This window comes from Harpegnathos saltator, unplaced genomic scaffold (assembly GCF_003227715.2).
Source record: "Harpegnathos saltator strain DR-91 unplaced genomic scaffold, Hsal_v8.6 scaffold217, whole genome shotgun sequence".
Taxonomy (NCBI): domain Eukaryota; kingdom Metazoa; phylum Arthropoda; class Insecta; order Hymenoptera; family Formicidae; genus Harpegnathos; species Harpegnathos saltator.
Window position 1 is genome coordinate 767,561 of NW_020230003.1, and position 24,957 is coordinate 792,517.

Genomic DNA, 24,957 nt, shown 5'->3' on the forward strand with positions numbered 1-24,957 from the left:
CGGCAAAACTCTTAACTCGGAACTGTACTGTCAACAATTGGACCGTCTGAAGGAAGCAATCGCCCAGAAGCGGCCAGCTTTGGCCAATAGGAGAGGAATTGTGTTCCATCAGGACAATGCCAGGCCACACACATCGATAGTGACTCGCCAGAAGCTCCGGGAGCTTGATTGGGAGGTCTTATGCATCCACCTTATAGTCCGGACCTGGCACCAAGTGATTACCATCTGTTCCTGTCCATGGCGAACAATTTTTCTGGTGAAAAATTCGCTTCAAGAGAGGCTTGTGAAAATCGACTGTCTTAATTTTTTGCCAATAGGGACGAGGGGCTTCTATGAGAGAGGCATAATGAAATTACCTTCAAAATGGCAACAAGTTATCGAACAAAACGGCGCATATTTGACCTAAATCAGATCATCCTAACTATGGTAATTAAAGCCTTCAATTTCATGCAAAAATGATGGATTCCTTTTTACTACACCTAATATATTCGTACAATCAACTGATCGTTTCGTTCGCAGTCATTGGTAAACAAACTGTTAAACTGCCCGAGGTTATAACCCCGACACATAAAGTAAAGAAAAACACAGCGATAATGACCACAAGTCATCGATAAGAGTCCCTGTAGCTGAAAGGTATTCCATTGGTAAGTGATGGAATTTCTTCTAAGACGCAGGAGAAATCGTGAGTTCCAGGGTGGCATCCCGTAGCTGTCGAAGTATGTGGCCGCTCCATTCCGATCGACGTAGAATGCGACCCAGTGCTGTCCCGGACGATCATGATTGTCCGTATTAGCGACTACTACCGTCGACCTCGTCCACACCCTCGGTAGTCTATCGGCTGGATGGACGCCTGTGTATCTAGCATTGAGATGTTGCAACGCATGTTGAATTTCGAGCGAATTCATTTTATATAATTTCGTTTACCTCTGGTAACGCGATTGTTATAGTCTTCGACGGAATGTTCCAACTCACAAGTAACACTAGAGAAATGCCATACGGCGATTTATCTAAAACTTGGCATACAAGTAGTACATGGAAAACTATTGGACATGTATATTGTTATATCGGCCCGAAAGCCGTTTGAAGGGTAGAAATCACCCTTATCGATTTTGGAGGTAAGATCTACGAGAGACGAGTGTGGTATAGTGGATAAGGTGCCTGCGTATCGTACAAGCGACTCAGGTTCGAATCCTACCCTATGGAATGTTTTTTTATTTGTTTTTAAATTTAAGTGCGAGCGTTAAAACATTTACAATTTATATATAGGAAAAAATGTTAATTTGTATGGAGGTTGCGTTATAAATAACTGTATATAAACGAAAAGAAATCAATTTAAAAAAATTAATTATTATAATTAAATAATAGAATTTAATTAACTAAAAAAAAAGGAAATAATTTCTTACCACCTCCACATTGGTTATTCCTGGGCTCGACAAAGAGTGAGAAAATTTTTATCCTGCATTCTTGGTTTGTTAAAAATCAAGTCGGTCATATTGTATCCGCCATGGAGAATTATCAAAAACTGACATCGAAATCCATTCCAAAAACCTCTAGATACCAAGTTTCATGAAAATTCAACAATTGTTTAGAAATTCATCTGCGATATTGGATCCGCCATTTTGAATTTTTGAAAACGATCTTTAGATTTGTATTCAGGGTCCCCGAAAACCCCTAGATACCAATTGTCATAAAAATTGAACCATTTTGAAAAAATGCGACCGCCATATTGGATCCGCCATTTTGAATTCTTAAAATCCGACTTCAGATTTGTTATCAGCGACCCCAAAAACCCTTAGTTACCTGATTTCGCAACAATCGTAAAAATAATTCGTAAAATAGTCGAACTTACCTCCAAAATCGATAAGGGTGATTTCTACCCTTCAAACGGCTTTCGAGCCGATATAACAATATACATGTCCAATAGTTTTCCATGTACTACTTGTATGCCAAGTTTCAGGAAAATCGCCGTATGGCACTTCTCTAGTGTTACTTGTCAGTATTTATCTCGTTTCCCTCTTCTTCAACCGGTGACTGTTCGCTCCCTGATTTGTCGGAATAACTATTTTCTCTATTTTCCTCATCAATTTTGGAAGACAAGCACCGGGTCAAATAGATGTTGCCGCGTTTCCTGATGTTGATTTGACTTTGTTCGATGAACCAGTGTTTCAATTTGTATGCATCGCGTAATGCACAATCATTGTGCATTACGCGATGCACAACATCTGTGTTTTCTAAATGTGTGAAATGAGCAGCCTTCTATTCGTTCACTAGATGAAAGATCACTGGCCGTCAGCGAGATATTCTTCAGATTATACACGTTTCGCGCTAACAAATTTTGCAAGTAGCTCGCTTTTTCCTTGCCTTTGTCATGAAGTCACGAATATGACTCGTAATTTCGCGCAAGCGGGGATAAAAATATTTTGGATTAATTTCCCCATCGTACCACTCGATTCCATGATAATTCAGCGAAAGCCAGTTATTTATTCGTCTTGATTTTTTGTTCAATTCCGCAAATGAATACTCTGGAGCTAAGATCCAATGTCCGACAAATGCCTCATTAATACCGACAATAGCCACCTCCTTGAGCACATAGGTATGGTTGCGGAAACACTGCACTTCGATGATCACATCCATGTTCTCGCTGTATTCTCAATTCTGCTTGCCGAAACTATACTCTTTACGTCTCGAAGCCGACTGAGTTTCTTTCTCAAGATTTTTACTTTGGAGAAGAATGATGCTAAAAATCTTTACACGGGAAAGGGAATGACGTCGAAAAGAAAAGTGGGGGACTCGTTTTAACCGCTATAATCTACAATGACTTGACGAGAACAATCTATTTCCAGCAAGCTTTCAAATTCAGCGTAAACTAAGCAATTGACCATTGTTGTGAGGGCTCTTTCGAATCGTACTTCCATTCGCAAACTACCATGTTTCACAAGGTTCCATTGGCCCGCGCAATTAGCTGACAGATCAGGAGTGAGATCAAAAGCGAAAAGAGTATAACCAGCAGGATAATCTTCTCTGGATATAGAATTAGTTTCGTTCAAAAAGTGAATGCCCGTTCCTGAGAAAAGAGTGTGATACGTCTCGGCATAGAGCATCTCGTTACCAGAGAATTTGGGTTGTAACGGCCTGCTAGGGATTTAAGTACCATCGACATACAACGAAAAGAAATATATTCCATAATGCTGGAAATTGAATGGATTTAAATACCGGACACCGTTAAACGCTTTGTTATCGACAAAGCCGATAATTATGCGCTTTGGTATTTGTCCAAGAATGACGTTGTCTGGTGTCTCTCCTACGACGCCGCTATGAATCGTGAATGATTTAACCTCGACTCTCGTGAGGGGGTATTTAGCAATAGTCCTGGTCAACATTTTCGTATGAGTAAGTAATATGCTTTGGTTTATTCTAGCTCTTCTGATGAGTAGTGTAGCATCTAAAATGCGTATCCGTGACATAGTATTTCCCTCCATAAGACAGAAGGAATCTTTCGAACGAACAAGCCTCATGCGCACTTCGACACCGTTGATCAAGAATTTATCTTGATTGAAGACGTCGCAGTGAAGATAACCTATGAGATTTAGTGTTCGCCCTCCTTGTACAAAAGCGGCTCGCTTGTCGAGTCCGTGATTGCTTGTCGCTCCAGGTAGAGCGTCCATATTCCCTGCAGTATCGCTGTACCACAGGCACGAAGCCAGGTGGGAGGTTTTTACTGGTGAAGCATAATTTAATAACGCCTCTATATAAGCGCGGTAAGCGTAAGCATTGTTTGGAGGAGACACGAGCTTTTGATTGAAATATACGTCGATTTGATTGAACATCGAATGCAGTATATGGTTTATTGGGCCTACTTTTGCGCCGGCGGCTCCTACTCCGGTTTCCGTTTCTATTCGTATGCGTAGCGACAGCATGGTATGAGCAAGATCTATCTATTCTTCTCCATGCCTGGGTACGACGAATTCGACGGGCGCGTCGTCCGTGAGAGAGGACATGGGTTTGTAGTGAATCCATTGTGAACTCTCAATACTGTAGGGTTATAGAGCCGAGGGTAGCGGACTAAGTGATTGGAACGGCCCACATTGCGCGGCAGATATCGTAGAGAGCGTGGGAGTAAACAAAGAAGAGTGCGTGCGTGCGAACAACCGAAAAAAAAGTAGTAGTGCTCTCGTGAGCTGTGGGTGAAGCGACAACCTCGACTCTGTGCGGAAGACATATCCACTTGTATTATTAAGATAATAAATAGTATTCAATAAACCTACATATTTGGGGGCTCAGCCGGGATCCTGACGTGTTACGAGCAAGAGAAAATAGCCGTCTCAGAGGATTAGTTAAGTGTTGCGAGCACGCACGAGACGACGATATTCGGAAGGTGCTGTAACGACGAGCTTGCGGACTGGATGACGGGACGACGAGAAGGCGAGATCCGAAGCAAATAACTGTGTGTGCCGGACGAATTGTATGACGCTACGACGTATGACGCTAGCTTGACGATAGATGACGTCAATCGAGAGAGAGCCGAAGAGCTTTAGGGTGATAGAGCTCAAAGATATCCTCAGGAAGAAGGGTTTAGGTTGTTTAGGAAGGGTGTAGGGTTGTTTAGGAAAAAATATCTGACACAGTACGCTTCTTGATAACTCCCCGACGTTTGTGTGAGTCCTCTCCTACTTTTTTTCACTGAACGCTTCTTCTTCGTGGGTTTCTTCGCTAGCTTCTTACCCGGTTTCTTCCCCGATGCGTTTCTTCGAGTCACTTTCCTCTTACTTGATTTAAAAGCGCTGACCCGATGTTTGCGCGAAGATAATTTACCGCTCTATCTGCTTAGCGTGTTGAGAGGAAACTGAGCTTTTCCGATTTTCGCAGGAACTTTATATCCCGACTTGTTCGGAACTAGACCGAACATAGAATAGCTCCGGAGAGCTGGCTGGTGATTTTGAATCGCAGAGCAACGTCCGCCTGTGTCCAGGTCGCTTGAGTAAGCTCGACGACCGACCGGTCGTCCTGGTTGACGGCTGGGGTCCGTAAGGCGGCCACAGGCCCTGCAGAAACGCGCAACACGGTGCGCCGACGCGCCGCGCCCAGAGACGGCGGCGAAAATAAGAGAAAGGAGTGACGCGCATGTGATGACGCAAAGTGACACGCAATGTACAACGCAATGGACGTAATAGACGCAGTAGTAACGTAAGTGGAATAACGCAGAAGAACGATGCAGAAGGAACGCAGTAGAAACGCAGAAGAGAATAAGCGCAGCTATTTACAAGGCGAAAACCGTTCGCCAACGCAAAGTCCTGCAGGACACACACGTCTGTGACGTCAATGGTGCACGGCACCCGGAGCACATCAAGTACGTGTAACAAAACGACCTCCGTCGTTTCGGAAGGCCTGCCCTTCCGGACGTAACGGCCTACAGTCAGCCACAGTCCCGAGGACACGTGGAAGATGAGCTCTGAACTCTAGCTCGCAGGGCGACCAAGCCGCTCCTGCGAGAAAGCCAAGTTCCCTTACGGATACTTGGAAGAAAGGGATCGAAGCTCTAGAGACGGCGACCGAGCCCGTTCCTAAATCGCCAAGGTCCCGACGGACGCTTGGGAAACAAGGGAGCTCGAACTCCGAGGGGAGACGGTCGAGTCTCTTCTAAATCACGGCAACGCTGTGAGCACAAGAATAGAAGACGAGATCGAACCATTAGCCTCAACCCAGCAGGGTGTATCGGCGCCGCCTTCAACTCAGCAGAGTGTGTAGAGCGGTGATTCGAATCCGAACTTGAGAACAGATCGCGCTCTAGGAAATCCTAGAAAGCGCATCGGTAACCAACAGTACGACAATCGCACTAATAAGCAGCACAAGTTTGCTACTGAGAATGGCCAAGCTGAAATACTGCAGCAGCCAGGGCAAGGCAAGGCGCGCCCGGTTATATAGCCGGGCGGCCGAATCTTGCCTGCGGGCAGTGGAATCGCGGGCCGCGCCACATAGCGGCCACAGTCGGAGCTGTCCGTCTGTCGCGGGGCGCCGGCGGGAGCCCCACGCGCTCGCTCGCGAGAGACCGGCCTCCTCGCCGCTTGCGAGAACACCCCGGTGCCCAGGCCGCCCGCCCTGCAGCGCCAAACCGCGAACCGAAATTCCGCACGGCAGCTCATGCCGTACGGAACACGACCCCTTCATCAGATTGTTAACGTGTTCTTCCGCTCTTCTTTTGAGATTTGAGCCTGATTCCTTGAGGCGTGTTTTAACAGCTACTTTCAATGCTGTGTTATTCCCCTCGTCATCGAGTATATTAATCCCTGCGCGTAGAGCTTCTTTTCCAACGACACGCGCACCACTGGCTAAATAAAGCAACACCCATCTGAACAGACCACTGAGAAAACTACCGATACCGTGACCGCTCTGATACCGCGATCCTACGAATACTCGTGGAATTCCGCCACCACGATTTCCCCCGGAGTGTGCTTCGTAATATTCTAAATAAGGTGTCATATCTATGTGTTCTAATTACGGAATAATTATCTCTAATCTCGACGTCTAAGGGAATGTTCACGGAGCTCACTGTCACACTACTAACGCTACCAAAAAGTGTTCACAGAGCCAATAGCGCGACAGCGATAGTGAGCTCCGTGAACAGCAGTAGCGTAGCATTACTGTTGCTTGGCAACAGAAGTGAAAACAGTAAATGACATATTTGGTATACTTTTTTATTCACTTTCGTGGCAGTTGGATGTGGTTTCTGTAACTGCGCATATTTTTTGATCGTGGGGACTGTGTGCGCATTGTTCCTGTTTTTCTTTTACTGGCGTAAGGGGTAGAGTGTAACAGCTCTGCCCGGAGCCATTTATTGAACCTGAATTCACATTCGTTTCTTGAAGAGTACACGAGGTTACGGTAATCAGAAAAATATTTTGTAAAGAGAGTATGTAAAATGGAGCAAGCAGAGGAAAATCGGAAAGATATTATATTAACAGCTGTAGCATTCATAATGCGTGAGTTAATAATCACATCATCATCCTCATCTGAAAGCGACGAAGAACTGGAAATTGTGCAAAGATACAGGAGAAAACGTAAACACGTGCCCAGAATAGAAAATTATGTAGAAGTTACAATACCAACATTAACTGATCAGCAATTCAAAGCTCACTTTAGGTATTACAATACAACTTGTACAATAAAAATTTCTTTCATTTTTTACAACATTGGTTAATATATACATTATTAGAACCATTCTTAACATATGTTAATAAATAATTAATGTGATTGGATTGATATTAATATAAAATGACTGATATATATGATTTAGAATGTCTTGTGCGACTTTTGATTATATACTATCAATCATTGAGCCAAAATTACAAAGAAAGACAATTGGAGCACCGATGATTTGTCTTCGCAAACAATTTTTATTGGCATTATGGAGACTGGCCACTCCAGATTCACTAAGGTACATTACATTATATTAATATAATGCAGTTATTGTAATATCTTGAATGAAATAATTTGTAATATTTTCATTTCTGAATATTTAGATCCATTTGCGAAAGATTTAATGTTGGCAGAAGTACAGCACTTATTATTACAAGACGTATTATAAATGCTTTAATTGCACTGGCACCTTTTATAATAAAATGGCCTACAGACGAACGAGTTCATCAAACTTGGTTATGTTTTGAAGTCACCAGTGATTTTCCCAAAATCATTGGCGCCATTGATGGTACGCACATAAATATTATGTAACGGCCGAACTCCGCAGTTCGGTCGCTGCTACGCGTTTCGCGCGGATACTGCTCGTCGGAGTCCGGATTCGAGGAGGAGTAAAGCAGCGAGACACTTGATAATGGCAATCGAAATAACTTAGTTTTATTGTATGCTTATTGAGATACAAGAGTTCCCGAAGGCGGTGTCGCGGGTTGCGTCTATAAGACGCGTCGGTATGGTACGGTGCGGTTCGGTGAGCGGTACAAGCGCTCGTACAGACGGATAGGCCGTGCGGAAGGCGAGGCCTATTGCGCGACGCGTGTAGACGGTAACGACGGTAACGGCGCGGTGATCGGTCTCGCTTCGCGACGCTGGGCGTCTCGGACAATTATCGCCCAATACTCGTCTCGAAATCGCTCGCGTATAAATGGTCGCCGGATCGGAGATTTCGATTCTCGGTCGAACGCACGCACGCGAGTCGCGGGATACGCGAAATGATTTCGTCCGTCGGGGCCGAGGACTCTCGACAGAGAAGGCGTACGCACCTTCCCTTTTCCCTACGTTCGCGGAGGAAAGCGACCAAGTGCTGCGGACACTCAGCGGAGACGGCGGACACACCGTCCCGGGTTCTTGGTCGCTAGACGGATCGCCTAAAGGCTGAGTACGCTCAGCGGAGTTCGCCGACGGACGAACCCCTGACTTAAGGCGGCGGGTAAAGGCGAGAGACTGTCGAGTACGCTCGACTGAGCACGCGCACGCACGAGCCCAGGAAGACGGGAGACGGCCAAGTATCGAGTACGCTCGATCGAGACTGCGGACGCACAATCCCGTTTGCTTAGTCGCCGGTCGGGTAGTCGGAATACGGAAAGCAGAGCGAAACGGTCCGGATATTCTCTCTTCCGGCATACAAGCGTCTAGATCGAATCGGCGGTACGGATCGGTCTGGTATCTAGAAGCTCGATCGCCGCCGTTTTATAGTTGATCGCGCTACGATTGATACGGCGGCGATCGAGCGGCGCGAGGCACGGTGACGGCGCGTGATCGCGGCCGCGCGCGCTAGCGGCAGCGCGTGATCGCCGCGGCGCGTGATAGCGGCGGCGCGATCGTTTCGGTACTTTGGCGCAAGCACCGTTCTTCGGCCCGACAGGTGGTCGGTCGGTAGTAACGAGGTGCATCTGCGCCTCATTACAATTACAAAGCCTAAGCACATCCTGAAGCTTATATTAATAGAAAAGGTCATCATTCTATCCAACTGCAGGTAATGTGTTTATTTGCGTAAATTTGTTATAATACACACACACACAAAGTAATATATCTTAGTTAATTATGTGCAGTAACTAATGTAATGTATAAATATACTTGGTACTTTTATCAAATGATTGTTATTGTATATAAACTAATATGTCTTTGCTTTGAAATTTTATTGTATGTGTATTGATTTGCATGTTTATTTTTTAGTGTGATCATAATGCTCAATTCACTCATTGTTATGCTGGACATGTGGGATCAGTGCACGATCAACGAGTTTTTCGTTTGTCAGAAGTTCAGTTGTACTTGAGAGATGCATCAAAATTCCCAAACGATTGCTATTTAGTTGGAGATTCAGCCTATAAACTTCATGACAATTTATTAATACCATATAAAGACAACGGACATCTAACAGAACGTCAACGGAATTACAACTTCTGCCATGAATCAGCGAGAATAGCTGTGGAAAGAGGAATTGGGCTATTGAAAGGAAGATTTAGAAGTCTTCTGACTGTACTACCTATGAAGACAGTGACTTTAATTCCAAAGCATATTATCGCTTGCTGCGTGCTACATAATATTTGCTTAATGAGAAGTGATGAACTTGCAATCGAAATCAATGAGAACGAAGAAATGATTGATGAAAATGCTAATATTGAACAGCATCATGACGCTGCTAATGCTGGTAGTGTAAAAAGAGATCTTGTACGTGAAAGACTTCCACTGAGATATGTGTAAAAAGAAATATAAATTGTAATTAATAAACATAATCTATAGTATATGTGAAAAGTAATTTTATTTCCATGTTCCTTTTTATATAAAATAGAAAATATTGTAATAATAATAAGGAACTATAATATAAATATTAAGGAACTATAATTTTTCTAATATTTTGTCAAGCTTCTCCAACAACTTTAACTTGGATTCTTTCTCTATGTCTTCTTTCTTTTTCTTTCTCTGCTATCGCACGACTTTCCAATATTGCACTTGCAATGTCGTCGTTTCTCTTGCGTTTATCTGGAAATACATATATTTATTATACTGTACTGTCTAAAGACTTAGAGATCCTCCACACTAGAATGTAATGCAAGTTATTCGATTTTCAATATTGTGAACATGAGTCTTATTTTAATTAATAATTGAATAGTATTAACAATTACGAGGAACGTTATTGTCCAGATCCATAGTTGAGGAGGTAGAGCTGTTGCAGCAACTGCTGCTACATCTAACAGGATTTTCAGTAGCAATTGACGAAGCAGCAGTAAGTGACAACGTAAATAAAGGGGCCATATACGGTTTTGCTTCCAGAAGACTATCCATAATCTGATAAAATATTACATTCATTCATTTCAGGAATGTATAGTCAGAGTTTATATTTAACACAATTTTCAGTTTATCTCTAGATATTTCTTAGCCAATGAAACGATCCGTACAACATCTAAAGATAAACAATTTCAGATATAAGATACGGTCTGAGAGTAATCATTCATTTTTTTCTCTATCATACACTTACCTCAAAATAAGGCCATGTTCGTTTATTGTTGCCGGACTTTTTATTGTGGTCTTTTACTCCTTTGTATGTTCGTTTCATTGTATTGAACCTAGTACTGCACTGTCTGCCTGTTACTACATACTCCTTTTCGTTCATTACTTGTGATATTTTCTCCCATGTCTTCTTATGTGTTATTTTACCAGAATACATGTCTTTCTCATATTGTCTATATTGTTCTAATAACAGCAGTACAGCTTCATTAGACCACTTAAAATCTAGATAACAAAACAAAGTATTTAAATATATTCACGATAAAAGAAATAAATACAATCATAGTTCAACATTTCCTTACTGTCTCCCGATAAGTTCTCCAGATCGTTATCAACTTTGTTTGCATCTATGTCAGCATCTGTCAAAACAAATAATACATTGCATTAATTAAAAATAGATCATACTGTACTGTCAAAAAGAAAGACCTAGAAATATTACAAACCAGACATACTGTCCGTAATAAGAGTGGTAACATTATTCGATGAACAGGTAGACAATAGGACTGTATCTTCAGATATACCTAAAAGAAAGTTACTTATAAAAATAAAATAGCTGTCTTGTGTTTCAATTCTTAAACCTGTATACAATATGTATACATGCATATACATGTATACATGCATATACATACTGTCAAGTTATATTTTGCTACAGCTCAATTCCATAAACAATATTACAAAACAATTCTCCATATATGGAGAATTGTTTTGTAATATGGCCCCTTTATCTATATTGTAATGTACTAACATTAGTGTACCAATACATGCACTAATATTATTGCATAGTTGTGTACGTACCAGTGTAATTGCATGATTGACGTGCATCAGTGTTATTGCATGTTTGGTGTACATTAGTGTACATGCTTGACGTGCAACATTTAATAACGTTGTTGCAAATGACATATCTATAGGTAATTAATATTTTTGTGAAATAGGAAGATGAAAAGGCAAATAAGAAAAATAAGAAAAAACGTAAATGCAAATAGAAAAACAGTAAACATTTAAAAATTGAAAAGTGCATTATATAATAAAAGTTAGAAACTTATTAAGTTATCTTTATATATTTTAGTTATTTTTATGTTACGATTAAGAAATCCATTCCCATTAAACCAAGAGATCAAAACGCAAACACAAATATTTAACGACCATAACATAACTTACCATTTGTTGCTTTAACAGCATCTTCCGGAGATGTCATTGTAAATTCTTCTCCGCTCTCGGCATCATGCAAACTTATTTCAACGTAATTATCCATTATATGCCACTAGTCACCACGATGTAAATTTTACACAACTGTCATATTACTATCTACTACTACCGATAGTGTTCAGGAAGCGCATAAAACACTAACGCTACCAATGCACTACCTCGGAAGGAATAGCGTTGGTAGCGTCCAGTCATAACGTAGAACGCTACCATTAGTGACGTCACAACAGCGTTTGTTAGCGCTACTACCTAGCTCCATGAACAGCCTGTAGCGCTAAATAGCGCTGAGCGAGCTCCGTGAACACACCCTAAATTGTAATGTAACTGTCAACGTCCCAAATTCAAATGATATTCTTTCGCCAACCTGAACTCTTATATCTATTTCGATCGTGCGGAAACATGTTAATCGCAATGGAATATAATTCGGTGGCGAAAAATGCTTTACCATGTTACGTCCGTAAGCATATTTACCATCGTTGTATTCGACGGGATCCACTCGGAGAAAAGGAGAATGCACGTCTCCCGTTATATAAGACTCGCAAATATCGCAATAAACAAAGAGTTTATCAGGTACACCCCGCACCACACTACCTGGTTCCTCGGACATAAGTTTACGTTTTGCCGTGGTAAAAGCGTAAAACTTTTCTTCTCCAGCTTTCTGGGGATTCACATTACGATCAGTATTGGGATAGTACGCCACACGTCTCTGCATAATTTTCGACAAGTTAAGATGAATTAATTCTTCGCTCGGTCTATACATATCGAAGCCAAGTATACGAGCCACTTTGTCGGAAAACTTCACGAAATGAAATCTATTGCATTCTTTAATATCGCATGTGCAGTACAGCCCCAGATAGCACCAGACATCCAATGGATGTACGTTTCACGTCCAATTTATGTTCGTATGTCCGATTTACGTCCGTGGACATAAATTGGACGTAACAAGGATGTCCTTATTTGGATATCGGACCTGTAAGACGTCCGATGTACGTCCATCGGACGTTCATGTCAGATGGACGTCCGAAGTTGTGATAAATGTACGTCCTATGGACGTCTTTTGTAAAAGAAATGGACATATAACGGACGTCCAGTGGACGTCCGTGTGCTATCTGGGGCGTTACTTTACCGCCATGATAAGGATCCTGGTGCCAAGCAATGTGTGTTTTGAGCAATGAGCTAGCGTTGTTTAAAGCCTGTAACAGTTCGTTCATCGTAGCGTAAACCCCCGGGGTTATGCGGATAACCCCGAATTTGAATAGCTGGCCTTCATCTTTTTTGACGCTTTTGGTATTAATATTTTCACGTGGTAACGAAATGAATTTGAGTTCTGCATCTTCCTCGGGATGCACGTGTAAGAAACTAAAGGGGAATGGAATTTCGGTAAGCGCAACTTCCCATAAACCAGTCAACTTCACTTCTTGAGGCAATTCCATAATAAATGAAGTAGTTGTATTTTCTGGATAGTATCGCATGCTATTATTGCTCGATAGAATTATGAGAAACCGGTATTTCCCCATCATAGTTTGGAAGCAGCTTTAGATTCGAAGCAGGTATCCAGGAATTGAATTTAGAGGGGTAACCCCGCCAGCTGACGAATAATTCTTTATTAGCTCCTCGTCCTCTGCGTCGTATCACTTTATCCACGATAAACTCTTCTTCTTATAAATTTTTATTTACCCGGGCCAGTTCTTGTTCGTAGAATATCCCATCGATCACTTCACCTGATAGATCATTCAATTCGTATACACGAGGATTTCGCCATTCGAGAATACGGTGAATCCGAAATATTTCTTCCGTCCAGTTCGCCTCATATCCTTTCTCAAAGACTCCTTTCGCTCTACTGACTCACACTAATGTATTTAGCTCCTCGACTATGATTTCTTCGATCGAGTTCATCGAGACGATAGTATCGCTACTGCATATGTTCACGAGCAAGGCGTACGTTGTCCAACGTGACGCTTGCCGGTTCCATTTTAATGGTGGAATGTCGAGTTATAAGCATGAACGATGCCTTGCAAAACATCATGTGCACAACATATGTAACGACGTGTATTTTTGTGTGTAAAATAGCGCCATAAGCATTCTTTGAGCGTTCTGTTGAAGCGTTCAACCACCGCTACTTTGACATCAGGATTTCGCACCGTGCGAAAACATGTTCTTTTCCTTCAGAAAATTTTGAAATGCTTGACCGATGAATTCTTTACCCTTGTCACTCTGCTACCACGCCGGCATCCGCCCTTCGTTTTTTTGAGAGTACGTGACGAAAAGCCTCTGTTACACTGGTCGAAAACTTGCTTCGTATTGGTTCCACCCAGAAAAATTTGCTAAACACATCGATGATTGTCAACAAGTAACAATAGCCTTCGTTGTAATTTCGGAGATTAGCGAGTTCGATCAAATCGACCTCCCACAGATCGTCGATATTCGTGACGTTGTAATGCAAACGTGGAAATTTATGTCGTATCGGCCGATGAAGTGTGTACGCATCCTGCGACTGAAGCCAACGAATAATCTCTTCGCGTGCGGAGCCGGGTCCTGCTGTTCGCGAAAGATTTTCTATCACAGAGTATCCCGCATAGTGTGCAGGATCGTAGTAGAATTTTGCGAGATCGGTCATTCCAGCGTGTTCCAATTGATCAAACGTCTTTTATTCGCTGATTTAGATGCGTTGTCGCTCACACGCGTTTTACGCCTATATTGATCGGAAGTTATAAATGTTGTGTGTACACGCCCCCCGTTGTGTTCTTCTCCCGCGAGAGACGTCTCCCCGATAGCGCGCTTGCATGTTCGCCCCTTCGGTGGTGGAAGTCGATGTGCATAGCTGTTAGCCATTGAAGAAGCTATACTCAATTCTAACGGGTTCCAATCTATCATGGATCTTTTATTCGCTGGTTTAAAAATGTCACCGCTCATTCGCGTTTTATTTCTATTCTCATTAGTTGTTACAAACAGCGGCCGTCCATCCTCGTCATCCTTTTCCTCAAGCGACGTCTGGGCAATCTTACGTTTAGACCAAAGTTGATCGTTAGGTGACGGGAGCGGAGTACTGCTACCTCTCGGAAGAGTTTCTCTCAATCTCGCGGAAAGATCATTTTCTTCCGTGTCTTCCTGCAATAATTCCTGATTTCCTACAAATTCCGGAGAAGTATTCACTTCACGCAAAAGTCGTGCAAACTGTATTCTCGCTACCGCTCTGCTAGTTTTTCGTTCGCGAGCCGCGTCGTTCAAGAGATCGACGATATTCGATCCTCTCAGAATTCTATCATCTATAGTCACGACTCCCTGTCTGTCCCAACTTAATCGACCGGGTACCGCCACATCACACAAATGGGTCAGCAACTTGCGCGCTTTAGCCCAGTAACTTTTTGACACTTTATTCAGTATTCTTCCGATGCTTTTCTGTTCGCTGATGCGATGATGACGACTGCGTCTTTCGTCTCGTACATGTTGAGAAACATTCAACGTTCGATGTATATCAGTCTCTAGGTTAGGAATATCTTCATTTACAATCATACCAGCGTTTTCTTCTACCGCGTTTCCGTCAGCGTAATCGTCATCTTCGCGAGAGGTATTTTCCCCTTCCCCACCGTTTTCATCGATCTCACCAACAACAAGCTTCTCTTCTTTTTTTCCGCGTAATCGGTGTTTTTCCCGCTCTCGAAGACAGATATCGCTGAAGTACTTCTCTATACAATTTCCATTTTTCCCGTGCTCCTCCGAGAACCGGAGAGTTGAGAATTCTATGCATCTCGGCATCGAGACGCGACGGGACGGAACCCGGAGTATGCACCGTATTTTCATTCTCTACTGGTGTTATGTTCAGCCCAGTTGCGGCATTATTTGTCGAAACAGAGGGGATCGCAGTCGAGGAAGACGACAACGACGACGACGCTGAAGTTGATGATGTATGGGCCTGCTGCTGCAATCTCTCGAGATTATCCGTAGAAATCAGTACCATCTTCTTGGCTCTTTCTATGGTTCAAGCGTGAACAGTCTCAATTACCGATAATTTTGGATAATATAGCCCCGAGTATAGGGACGATCAAATAAGGTACCCTCGCTGCATTATCGCTCTCCGTTTGCTTCTTCAATCACCGCGATCATTAGCGATATGACGCAACGTTGATTTGTAACGCGATAGGCGATTTTTTTCTCTTCTGTCGAGCGGTACGTTTCTTTGAGCATGTTGAAGGCGCACTCGCAAATCTGATGAAATCACGGTCAGCTTCTCGCAGAAAGGCAACACGTTGTTTCTCCATCAAGTAACACAACGCCTTCAGAAGAGAGATGTTTTTCTCACCGATGGACCGTTTTGCTGCGTTTGCGGTTCTATCGCCTTTTTTTTGTATTCGCTCTGCTCTCCCCACTCACCGCCATTACGACGATAAACCTGTCGCAGAATGATCGTATGCATGGGTTTTATACGTAACTTCTGGTGGATCCACGCCGAACGTAAACATAATGCGTAGTATCAGTGGGGAAGATGCATGTACGAATCTCCGATACTCATCCGGGGTAGATTGTTTCAGATTAAGCAACAAATACCCATGTGGAAACGATGTAGCGTCATAGTAAGCTTCTTCCAAAAACTTTGAATCTTCCAGACACCTGCCTGGCCAAGTGACGAATCTGAGCACGATCGCGAGGGTTTTTGAACACCACGATGTAATTCGCGTTGAGAGAAATATCTCGTTGTCCACGTCCTTGATGAAATAGATTTTGCGCAATGAATATAACACTGAGGTTTTTGTGATGACTACCCTTCGTAAACAGATCGACGATTACTTCGCACGATGACGATTCTCTCATGAGATCGTCTATGATCACCATTTTCGCGACAAGCAGATCGTTTGAATAATCATCCAGGCGCGGTAAGCCTTCTCGAAATTCTATCACGCATCGTCCCGATTTCGCCACTTCATGCTGTAGTTGGCGGTAAGCTTCCTTCCACTCGGCATAATAAAATAGGATCCTGTCGAAACGTGTATCCGCCATCGCAGGTAAATAGCGAAGAAAAGTCTTTACGAATATCGTTTTCCCACAACCCGTAGGGCCGCAAACGATCGATGTCCAAAGATGTTTCCAGCGCACATCCATTTTGCCAAATGACTGATTCAGTTACCTAGTGAAGCTACATAAATGCTGAAGAAAAGGAGAAACAGCGATGAGCTTATAAACTCGCGCCGGGGGCCCTTCCGCGGCAGCCGCGCGGTCCCCTTAGCTCATATAAGCGCCACATCGAATAAGCTTTTTCACGTGGCGCTCGCGGCCGCGGGAATAGCTTATTTTAGCGCCGCTAGGATATTAGCTTTCCAGCGTGAAACTGTGAGCTAATAATTGTTAAATGAGCTCGTACGAGCGAACGCTTGTGGGTGAAAGAGACTGCTTCTAGCGACATAATTTGCTAAGATTTTATTGTGATTCAGGAGTCATATACAAAGATAGAAATACATATATATTTGTGAAGGATCTTATTTCTTCTTTATTTTGCAAAAGTTTTATTTTAATAGAATATATACATACAGTTTGCACAAAAGTTTCTTATAGAGCTAGTGCATACACGATATACAAGTTGGTCGCTTTTGGAGAAACGTCTATATTTATATATTTCTTACTCTACAAATAATTCTTTAGATTTGGAGGAGAAAGAACACGCTCCACTGCTATTCTTACGCCACTACGTAACCGTATGGCACAGAGTGACCTGTGTCGTCGAATCTACGTTTTAGGAGCACCGGCACGCATGACTTGCTCTCGTCTCTCGTTACAATGTCGTGAAACGCTGTACGACGAATCGCTCTAAAACGTAGATTTATCGAAGTTTTCCTCGCATCCTCTTTCTTCTCTTCCTCGTTCTCATCGATAGATATTTTATTGATGACTAATAAGTTTTTTATACTACTAAAATTAATATATTTCGAAGTCTCAAAGTTCAAGGTTATCCCCTTTACTTTGAAAATTTCATGAATTTTACCTTGTGGAGTGCGAACGACATAGGCATAAAATTTTGGGCCTCCGGATACAAAGGATTCTATGTAGCTACCTTGACTATAACTTTCGAGTTCGTCCGTCATATTGCCCAAGAAATTACCCGTACGCGGCTCATACTCATTGGGGTCACCCGTGCTCAAATATATACATGAATCAGTATCATAATATAACACTCTACGATCTAATTTTTCTAAATAAGCGTACAATTTCAAGCGTGCCTGTGCCGTCGTGTAGGCCGCTATTACGACGTTTGTAGTTGCAGAGGGAACAAGCGCCTCTTGTCGTAATCGCCATGAGACATAGAGAACCTCATCGTTCACGGGCAATATGTTTGTGATTTCATGCTCGGGACTCGTGACCAGCGACATGAAATGTTTACGCGTCCTAACGACCTCGGTATTCGGCAGATTAGATCACTGACCGAATTTACCCCAGAACGAATTGAGGCAAAGCTTTGCAACCGAACGCAACCCTGAATTAACCGCGATATTGATTCTATCGAGAACAATACCTTCTGTTTTTTCGTATTCCCGCAGGTATCGCTCTTTGGCCTCTTCATCGTCAGTGCATTCAGCAGGCCATCCGCTAGCCTCCTGCTTAAGTTGCAGAGAGCAGTTGATATATCCCGCGAACATACCTCCCAACCGAGTACTTGGGTCGTATTGCGAAATCTTATATCAGGTGTAGTAAAAAAAAATCCATTATTTTTGCATGAAATTGAAGGCTTTAATTACCATAGTTAGAATGATCCGATTTAGGTCAAATAGGCGCCGTTTTGTTCGACAACTTGTTGCCATTTTGAAGGTAATTTCATTATGCCTCTCTCATAGAAGCCCTCGTCCCTATTGGCAAAAAATTGAGACAGTCGATTTTCACAAGCCTCTCTTGAAGCGAATTTTTCACCAGAAAAATTGTTCGCCATGGACAGGAACAGATGGTAATCACTTGGTGCCAGGTCCGGACTATAAGGTGGATGCATAAGAACCTCTCAACCAAGCTCCCGGAACTTCTGGCGAGTCACTATCGATGTGTGTGGCCTGGCGTTGTCCTGATGGAACACAATTCCTCTCCTATTGGCCAAAGCTGGCCGCTTCTGGGCGATTGCTTCCTTCAGACGGTCCAATTATTGACAGTACAGTTCCGAGTTAAGAGTTTTGCCGTAGGGGAGCAGCTCATAGTAGATAATTCCCTGCCAATCCCTCCAAACACACAGCAAAACCTTCCTGGCCGTCAATCCTGGCTTGGCCACCGTTTCCGCCGGCTCACCGCGATTCGACCACGACCGTTTTCGCTTGACGTTGTCGTAAGTGATCCACTTTTCATCACCAGTGACCAACCGCTTCAGAAATGGGTCGATTTTGTTGCGATTCAGCAGCGATTCGCAGATGGAAATTCGGTCCATGAGGTTTTTTGCGTTAACTCATGTGGTACCCATACATCGAGCTTCTTTTTGTATCCAGCCTTATTGAAATGGTTCCAAACGGTTTTTTGTGCAATCTTTAGCTCTTGGGCAATCGAAACAGTGCTTACATGATGGTCGGACTCGACAATGTCCATGATTTTATCGATATTTTCGACAATTGGCCTTCCAGTGCGTGGTGCATCTTTGACATCGAAATTACCGGAACGGAATCGACGAAACCAAAATTGCGCGTGATTGGCTGTTACAGTATCAGGACCATAAACACTATTCACATTTTCAGCCGCCTGGCTTGCGTTTTCGCCTTTATCGAAGAAAAACTGTAAAATATAGCGTATTTTCTCTTTGCTAGTGTCCATCTTTGACGCGCGCTCAAACAAAACTGAGTCAACTAATCACAAAACTGTCACAAAAGTTTTTTTAGTACGAAATCTCATCTTTCTAACGCCATCTAGTGAAACCCGATCGGACTTATACAACGCGAGATACAAATAACTGAAGCCATCTATTGGAAAAATAATGGATTTCTTTTTACTACACCTGATATTTCCATATCTCGCTCACAGATCTGACACTATAGCCCTTCTCTATTCTAGCCTTCCGTAATTCACAGGATACCCAGGTACCCTCGAATTCTCGATCGGCCGGATTATCATGTGTGTACAGAGATTGAGAAAATGTCTCGCAGCAACTACGGCATAGGACGAACAATAATTTTCCGCGAACGCGAAATGGGAGTACTGGGTAAAAGAGATCACGCGGAGCGAGCACCTTGCATCGCATGATCCCCTCCACTCTACTAAAGTCAAAATCGGGAGCTATACCAATCAAAATGGAACATTCTTCGCCTACGTACACGACGAAAAGAGCCCGTCTTCAGCACAAACAGGTACAAGGAGCATACGTCTACGTAACGTATCTTCTCCGTACCCGTAACATCGCACCGGGTGACGATGTTCCCTGTACGACCACCGAAGAACGCTTCGCGAGGATCGAGAGGCTCAGTTTCTAACAACATGTGATTCGCAAGGAAATCGCGCATCGGTTGATTATCCTGCAACTCCCGATCGAAGACGCACTCCCACTTCTCCGTTACGATGTAACCTAGCTTCTGTGGACGAGATGTTGTCATGCGTGTATACTCGTATCGCGACTCAATAGTATCCCCCTTCACGGTGGTCGAGAGCGGGGTATCGCGATTCACCCTGAAACACGCGGGATATCCATGCCAAAAACACCCGTGAAATTGCAACACGTGTCTTTGCGCAGGATTCGTTGTCTCGTAATACCCATCGACGAGCAGCCCTTCCAATATGCGATGTTCGTGAGATCCATCTGCATGCGTTATAGTATGACCGAACTCACGCTCCATCCTCAACAACCATTTCAACGCTTTGCGGGATTGGTTGTTGACACGCCGATATTCACCCGAAGGAATAATACTTATCTCCTTTTCACGCAGAAAGTTTTTACGAAAAACTCTCATGCACGTAGACGCGATGGTTGTGCATTCTTCAAACGGACATACTTTTCCACGATCCAGGAAAATCTTGCGGAACGCAAGACAAGCCCGTCGAAGAATATCGACATCGTTCCGGCAATAGCTCACAATTTCTCGTTGGAAATCAAATTCTATGTTTTTGCGCACCATGTCCTCGTGCCATTCTAAAAATCGCTCACGCTCAGGCGGTCTCATCGTTTCAGGAGAATAGTATCTTGCATCTGGTATCAGTTCGATATAATGTTGATTTTCGACAGTGTTAAATAAATGCGGAAACAGGCCTTTGCCTGCGATATCCTTTAACCCGAAGGCTTTTGGTAATGCTGACAAGCGCATAGGCATATAATTAACACTGTCGATAAATTTTGTTTGCCCAATGGTTAACAATATAATCTTCGTACCGTTTAAAATAAGCTTAGGTTCCACCCGATTACCGCTCTCGACCAAGTACCGTAGGATAAATTGCGCATCGAATGCGCTTGCGTTGTGTGCGATGCAGATGATCTGTCTGAAACTCTTCCTCGATCTCGTGACAAAATCGACGAATTGTTTCACCGGATTGTCTCGAAATATAAATTCGCGTATCCCGCACCAACGACATCGCAACACCATATTGTCTACATTCATGCAGCTTTCACATATCTGCTGCACAATACAGAGCGTCACAACGTGAGTTTTAACGTTTTCTGTGCCTTCGATCGTATCGTGTTGACGCGTTTCAAAATCATAGAACACAAATGCGATGCAACCTTTTACGCGCTTACTTGTTTCTGTCGCTTCGCCAATGTCATCAACTACGTTTTCGTTTCCTACTCGCTGCGGATTCATCGTGTCGGATGAACCAGTGTCACATCGAAGTAGTTTCATATAACATAGATGATTCATTGGTTGCAACGCGTTGCAAACACGACAAAAGATCTCATTGCAATTTGTTTCTCAAGTTTCGCAAACGGCTGCAGTCGCTGCAAACTCTCAGGATATTACAGATGCTCAAAGATGAAGTGCCTTGGAGCGATTTTTGCGCGCGATGACGCTTGAAACACACCGACCCGTAAAATTCACGTTGACACGCAGCACATCGTATTAGTTCTACGCCCAATACCTCGCACGTTGGAACGCCATGACACCGTGGACACGCGTTTGAGCACCGATGCCCTCTTTCCGGCTTATATCCGCTATTACAACGTGCACAATAACCCTGGCTGCCCGATGCAGCTCTTAAATTTAATATTGGATTGTAATGCCGGGATTTTTCGTAGTATATAATATTCAGAGTCATTTTAGCTTCGCGCCCGTGGGAAGTGAGTACGCCGCTACCATCGTACATGGGGGGCGCACCACGTGTGAAGGAACTAAAGTAATAAACAATGATCACGATATCGTTGCTGGCAAGATAATGCTGGAAACGCTCGATCTCGAGAATACCGCATCCTTCTTCAGGTATACAGACACCGGCTTTCCGTGTCAGTTCGACCGCTAGGTCTCGTTGTAATATAGAATATTGCTTCCTCACGGAATTCCATTTATCATGCATTTCTCCTGTGCGCACATTGCCGCGTTCGTTGTATACTATCGCGGCGACTAGCGAACGGGGAAAGCACAAATTGTCAAAGTTGTTTAAAGTAAGGATCGAGCGTTTCGCTATATCTTCGTGAGTTAGTTTATATGATTTCTTTCCACGACCAGAAAGTGCCGCGACATTGAAAATATTAATTTTGAAATGTTCTAAAATATCATGACCTCCGGCATTCTGTGCTAACGTATTCACGAGATTCCAAATCTCGTTGTAGGTCAAGTCCCGAGCGGGACGAAGCGATAAACCCGCCGGCCCCCGCGTTAAGTCCGAAAAAGCAAGCGTCAACCCCATGTAGTTGTTCGCATCACCCGAATTTACCGCGTACTCGTGGATTTCCCGAAAAGCATTTTCTAAATATTCAATAATGTTGGCGCCTTCTGAAGGTGGAAGAATTCGAATATTCAACTCCCTCCTCAGAATATTAAATTTTCTATAATTACGCGACTTTTCCCCGAGTATTTCAATACATTTATTTAAGGACTCACGATTGTTGACCGTGTCAGGTTTTACTGTCGCTTCGCACGCTCTTTGGTCTTCGCTTTTGTCCCTTCGATGTTCTTTTGACTGTTCGTATCCACTACCCTGTTGTGCTGTAAATATGAATTGAAAATGTTATATAGGTATAAATTTTACACACAATTAGAATAAAAATACAACTAAGAATATAAGATATTTTTTCTTACCTTTTCTTACCTTCGACTAGTGTAGCCTGCGAGATTCGGAAGTTCTGGGTTTCACCAGCTTCACTTGCGTCTTGCGTCGTTTCATCGACTCCATTGTCATCGTACTCGATGATGTTACCCGCGACGTGAACAGCCTCGTCATGAATAATATCAATGCCATTTTCATTTATATTGCAGGCGATATCTTTGTCAGTTCTTGCTATTTTATTACGACTTGCTAAAATTTAACTCGATATTAAACACGAGGCTCTACGAGAGAATAATCTTATATTTATTTTTCCTTATACTCACAGGCAGATTTCATTGACGAGGAAGCCTTATATTCGAGCGAAAGCGGCTCTTTGGATTTCTGCTTCGTACAGTATTGGTGAGAACTGAGAAAATGAAGAACACACAAACGTATTCGTGAACACCAGCATTTATTACACTTATTCTTTTATGTCACATCACAGCAAAAGAAAATTACTTATAATGCGGAAAGGAGCATGTCCTGAACACGGTCACCGATATCTTCTTCATTCTCTCTGAGTAATTTTCTCGCTTCCACAATCTCGGCTGCGATCCCATGCAAGCGAGGATTATTTTTAAATTGCCCACAAGCGAATAACATCGCCAGTAGGCCACTACTGCACATGGCCGCGAATTTATAAAACACTTCATATGTCTTCTCATCATTATCACTCGCGAGTTCGCACAGATATTTTCCACGTTTGATTATTGGATTTGCTACCGACGCTGCGATTATACAGTCACGTACAATTTTGAAAAGCTGCGACATCTTCTTATACTTTCACGAATATCACGGAATAGGAATGTTGCTTGAAGCGATGGAAACAGTAAAATACGTCGTCGCAGCTTCGAACACTCTTATATAACACGGATCTTCCAAAATTTTTGGGAAACCGTCACGAATGTCTGTGAAAATAAGGCGGGACTAACTATGCCAACGCTTTTCAGCTTTTCAGCAATATACTCGCCTAGTTTTATCGCAGAATTTGATATCTGTTAAAGGATCATATTATTCCTGCTATAAAAGCATAAACCTTTTTCTTCTCATATCTATACCTCACATTCTCAGACGTGAAAAATGCGAGTTCCGTGCGGTTCCCTTAGGCCCTACACGAAAAAATGTTTTGTAGAATTGTCTGTTTATCTAAATTTAGATGCGCGGAAGGAAATATAATCAGTTTGACTAGGATAGGACTCCGGTTCTCAAAACAGATGTAAAGGGCATTTTCTCATCCGCTGATTCGGCAAATATACAGGGTGTTATAAAAGTCCCGGGAGAGCAGAATAACTCGAAAAATATGAGTCCTAGAAAAAATGCGAAGTACTGAGTTTTTATGATTTTCTCTGGCTATCTGACGGTGACCTTGAATTTGACCTTGACAATGACCTTGAAGGTCATTGTCAAGGTCAGGTTTCAAGGTCAGGTCAATTTTTTTAAATGGGACCCCATACTTTTGACCCCAGAAATGAAAAGAGCGGAAAATTTTACGTTCGGATATGACGTTTTCAACCTTGACCTTGTTCTCAAAATTATGCGTTTTACGTTACTTCACTGATCGTGAAGTCTACTGAAAGTAAAGCGTCTCGGAACCCGACCACTGAAGGCAAGGTGTCTCAAACCCGACCACTGAAGGCAAAGTGTCTCAAATCCGGCCACTTAAGACAAGGTGTCTCAAACCCGACCACTGAAGGCAAGGTGTCTCAAACCCGACCACTGAAGGCAAGGTTCAGTTAGTCCCGGCCACCGAAGACAAAGCATCTTGTAACTCGGCCTGAGATTACAAGAGATGTTCAAAATGTTCCCCATTGACCGTTTGACAGTGTGTTTGACAGGTCAAGGTTGAAAACGTCATATCCGAACGTAAAATTTTTCAATCTTGATACTTTTAAGTCAAAAGTATGGATTTTCAGTCCTAAAAAAGTCCGGTTTGACCTTAATAATAATCTTAACTCATGACCTTGAGAATAAGGGCAAGGTCACGGCTGAATATCTCTCGTTGACCTCTACATTCTTATTCTTATGCGTAACATTGCTCCCTAGCAGATGCATTTTCGAAGATATTCACGTTTTTAGCCTAAAACAAGCTTAGACCTTTAT

The 24,957-nt window shown here is 42.9% G+C and overlaps 2 protein-coding genes and 1 pseudogene across 5 annotated transcripts; 1 reads left to right on the top strand and 2 right to left on the bottom strand.

Moving 5' to 3' along the window:
- Positions 1–2,795: 2,795 nt before the first annotated feature.
- On the bottom strand, positions 2,796–3,917 carry LOC112588438 (uncharacterized protein F54H12.2-like). Its single transcript, XM_025298404.1, has 2 exons — positions 3,214–3,917; positions 2,796–3,132 (listed from the first exon to the last, which is right to left on the bottom strand). Exons 1-2 carry the CDS (start codon positions 3,915–3,917, stop codon positions 2,796–2,798), a joined length of 1,041 nt encoding a protein of 346 aa, XP_025154189.1.
- A 2,952-nt stretch (positions 3,918–6,869) lies between these two features.
- On the top strand, positions 6,870–9,694 carry LOC105191468 (protein ANTAGONIST OF LIKE HETEROCHROMATIN PROTEIN 1-like; annotated as a pseudogene).
- A 98-nt stretch (positions 9,695–9,792) lies between these two features.
- On the bottom strand, positions 9,793–11,850 carry LOC105191467 (uncharacterized). 4 transcript variants are annotated; one of them, XM_025298371.1, is made up of 7 exons: positions 11,635–11,717; positions 11,272–11,378; positions 10,920–10,997; positions 10,779–10,835; positions 10,448–10,701; positions 10,089–10,257; positions 9,793–9,951 (listed from the first exon to the last, which is right to left on the bottom strand). In XM_025298371.1, exons 2-7 carry the CDS (start codon positions 11,333–11,335, stop codon positions 9,830–9,832), a joined length of 744 nt encoding a protein of 247 aa, XP_025154156.1. In that variant the 5' UTR covers positions 11,336–11,378; positions 11,635–11,717; the 3' UTR covers positions 9,793–9,829. The 4 variants fall into 4 exon arrangements, with proteins under 4 accessions (XP_025154156.1, XP_025154154.1, XP_025154155.1 ...); XM_025298369.1 differs by lacking the exon at positions 11,272–11,378 and having other exon boundaries at positions 11,635–11,850; XM_025298370.1 differs by lacking the exon at positions 11,272–11,378 and having other exon boundaries at positions 9,818–9,951; positions 10,095–10,257; positions 11,635–11,850.
- Between the last annotated feature and the right edge of the window lie 13,107 nt (positions 11,851–24,957).

What these genes read in the sequence shown, in the direction of transcription:
- LOC105191467 (XM_025298369.1), bottom strand. Translation starts at nt 11,728, where the DNA reads ATGGATAATTACGTTGAAATAAGTTTGCATGATGCCGAGAGCGGAGAA. An exon ending in TGCTGTTAAAGCAACAAATG is followed by an intron (nt 10,998 to 11,634) that starts GTAAGTTATGTT and finishes ACTTTCTTTTAG; the next exon opens with GTATATCTGAAGATACAGTC. An exon ending in GAACATGGCCTTATTTTGAG is followed by an intron (nt 10,258 to 10,447) that starts GTAAGTGTATGA and finishes ATATTTTATCAG; the next exon opens with ATTATGGATAGTCTTCTGGA.
- LOC112588438 (XM_025298404.1), bottom strand. Translation starts at nt 3,917, where the DNA reads ATGCTGTCGCTACGCATACGAATAGAAACGGAAACCGGAGTAGGAGCC. An exon ending in AAAGCGTTTAACGGTGTCCG is followed by an intron (nt 3,133 to 3,213) that starts GTATTTAAATCC and finishes AATCCCTAGCAG; the next exon opens with GCCGTTACAACCCAAATTCT.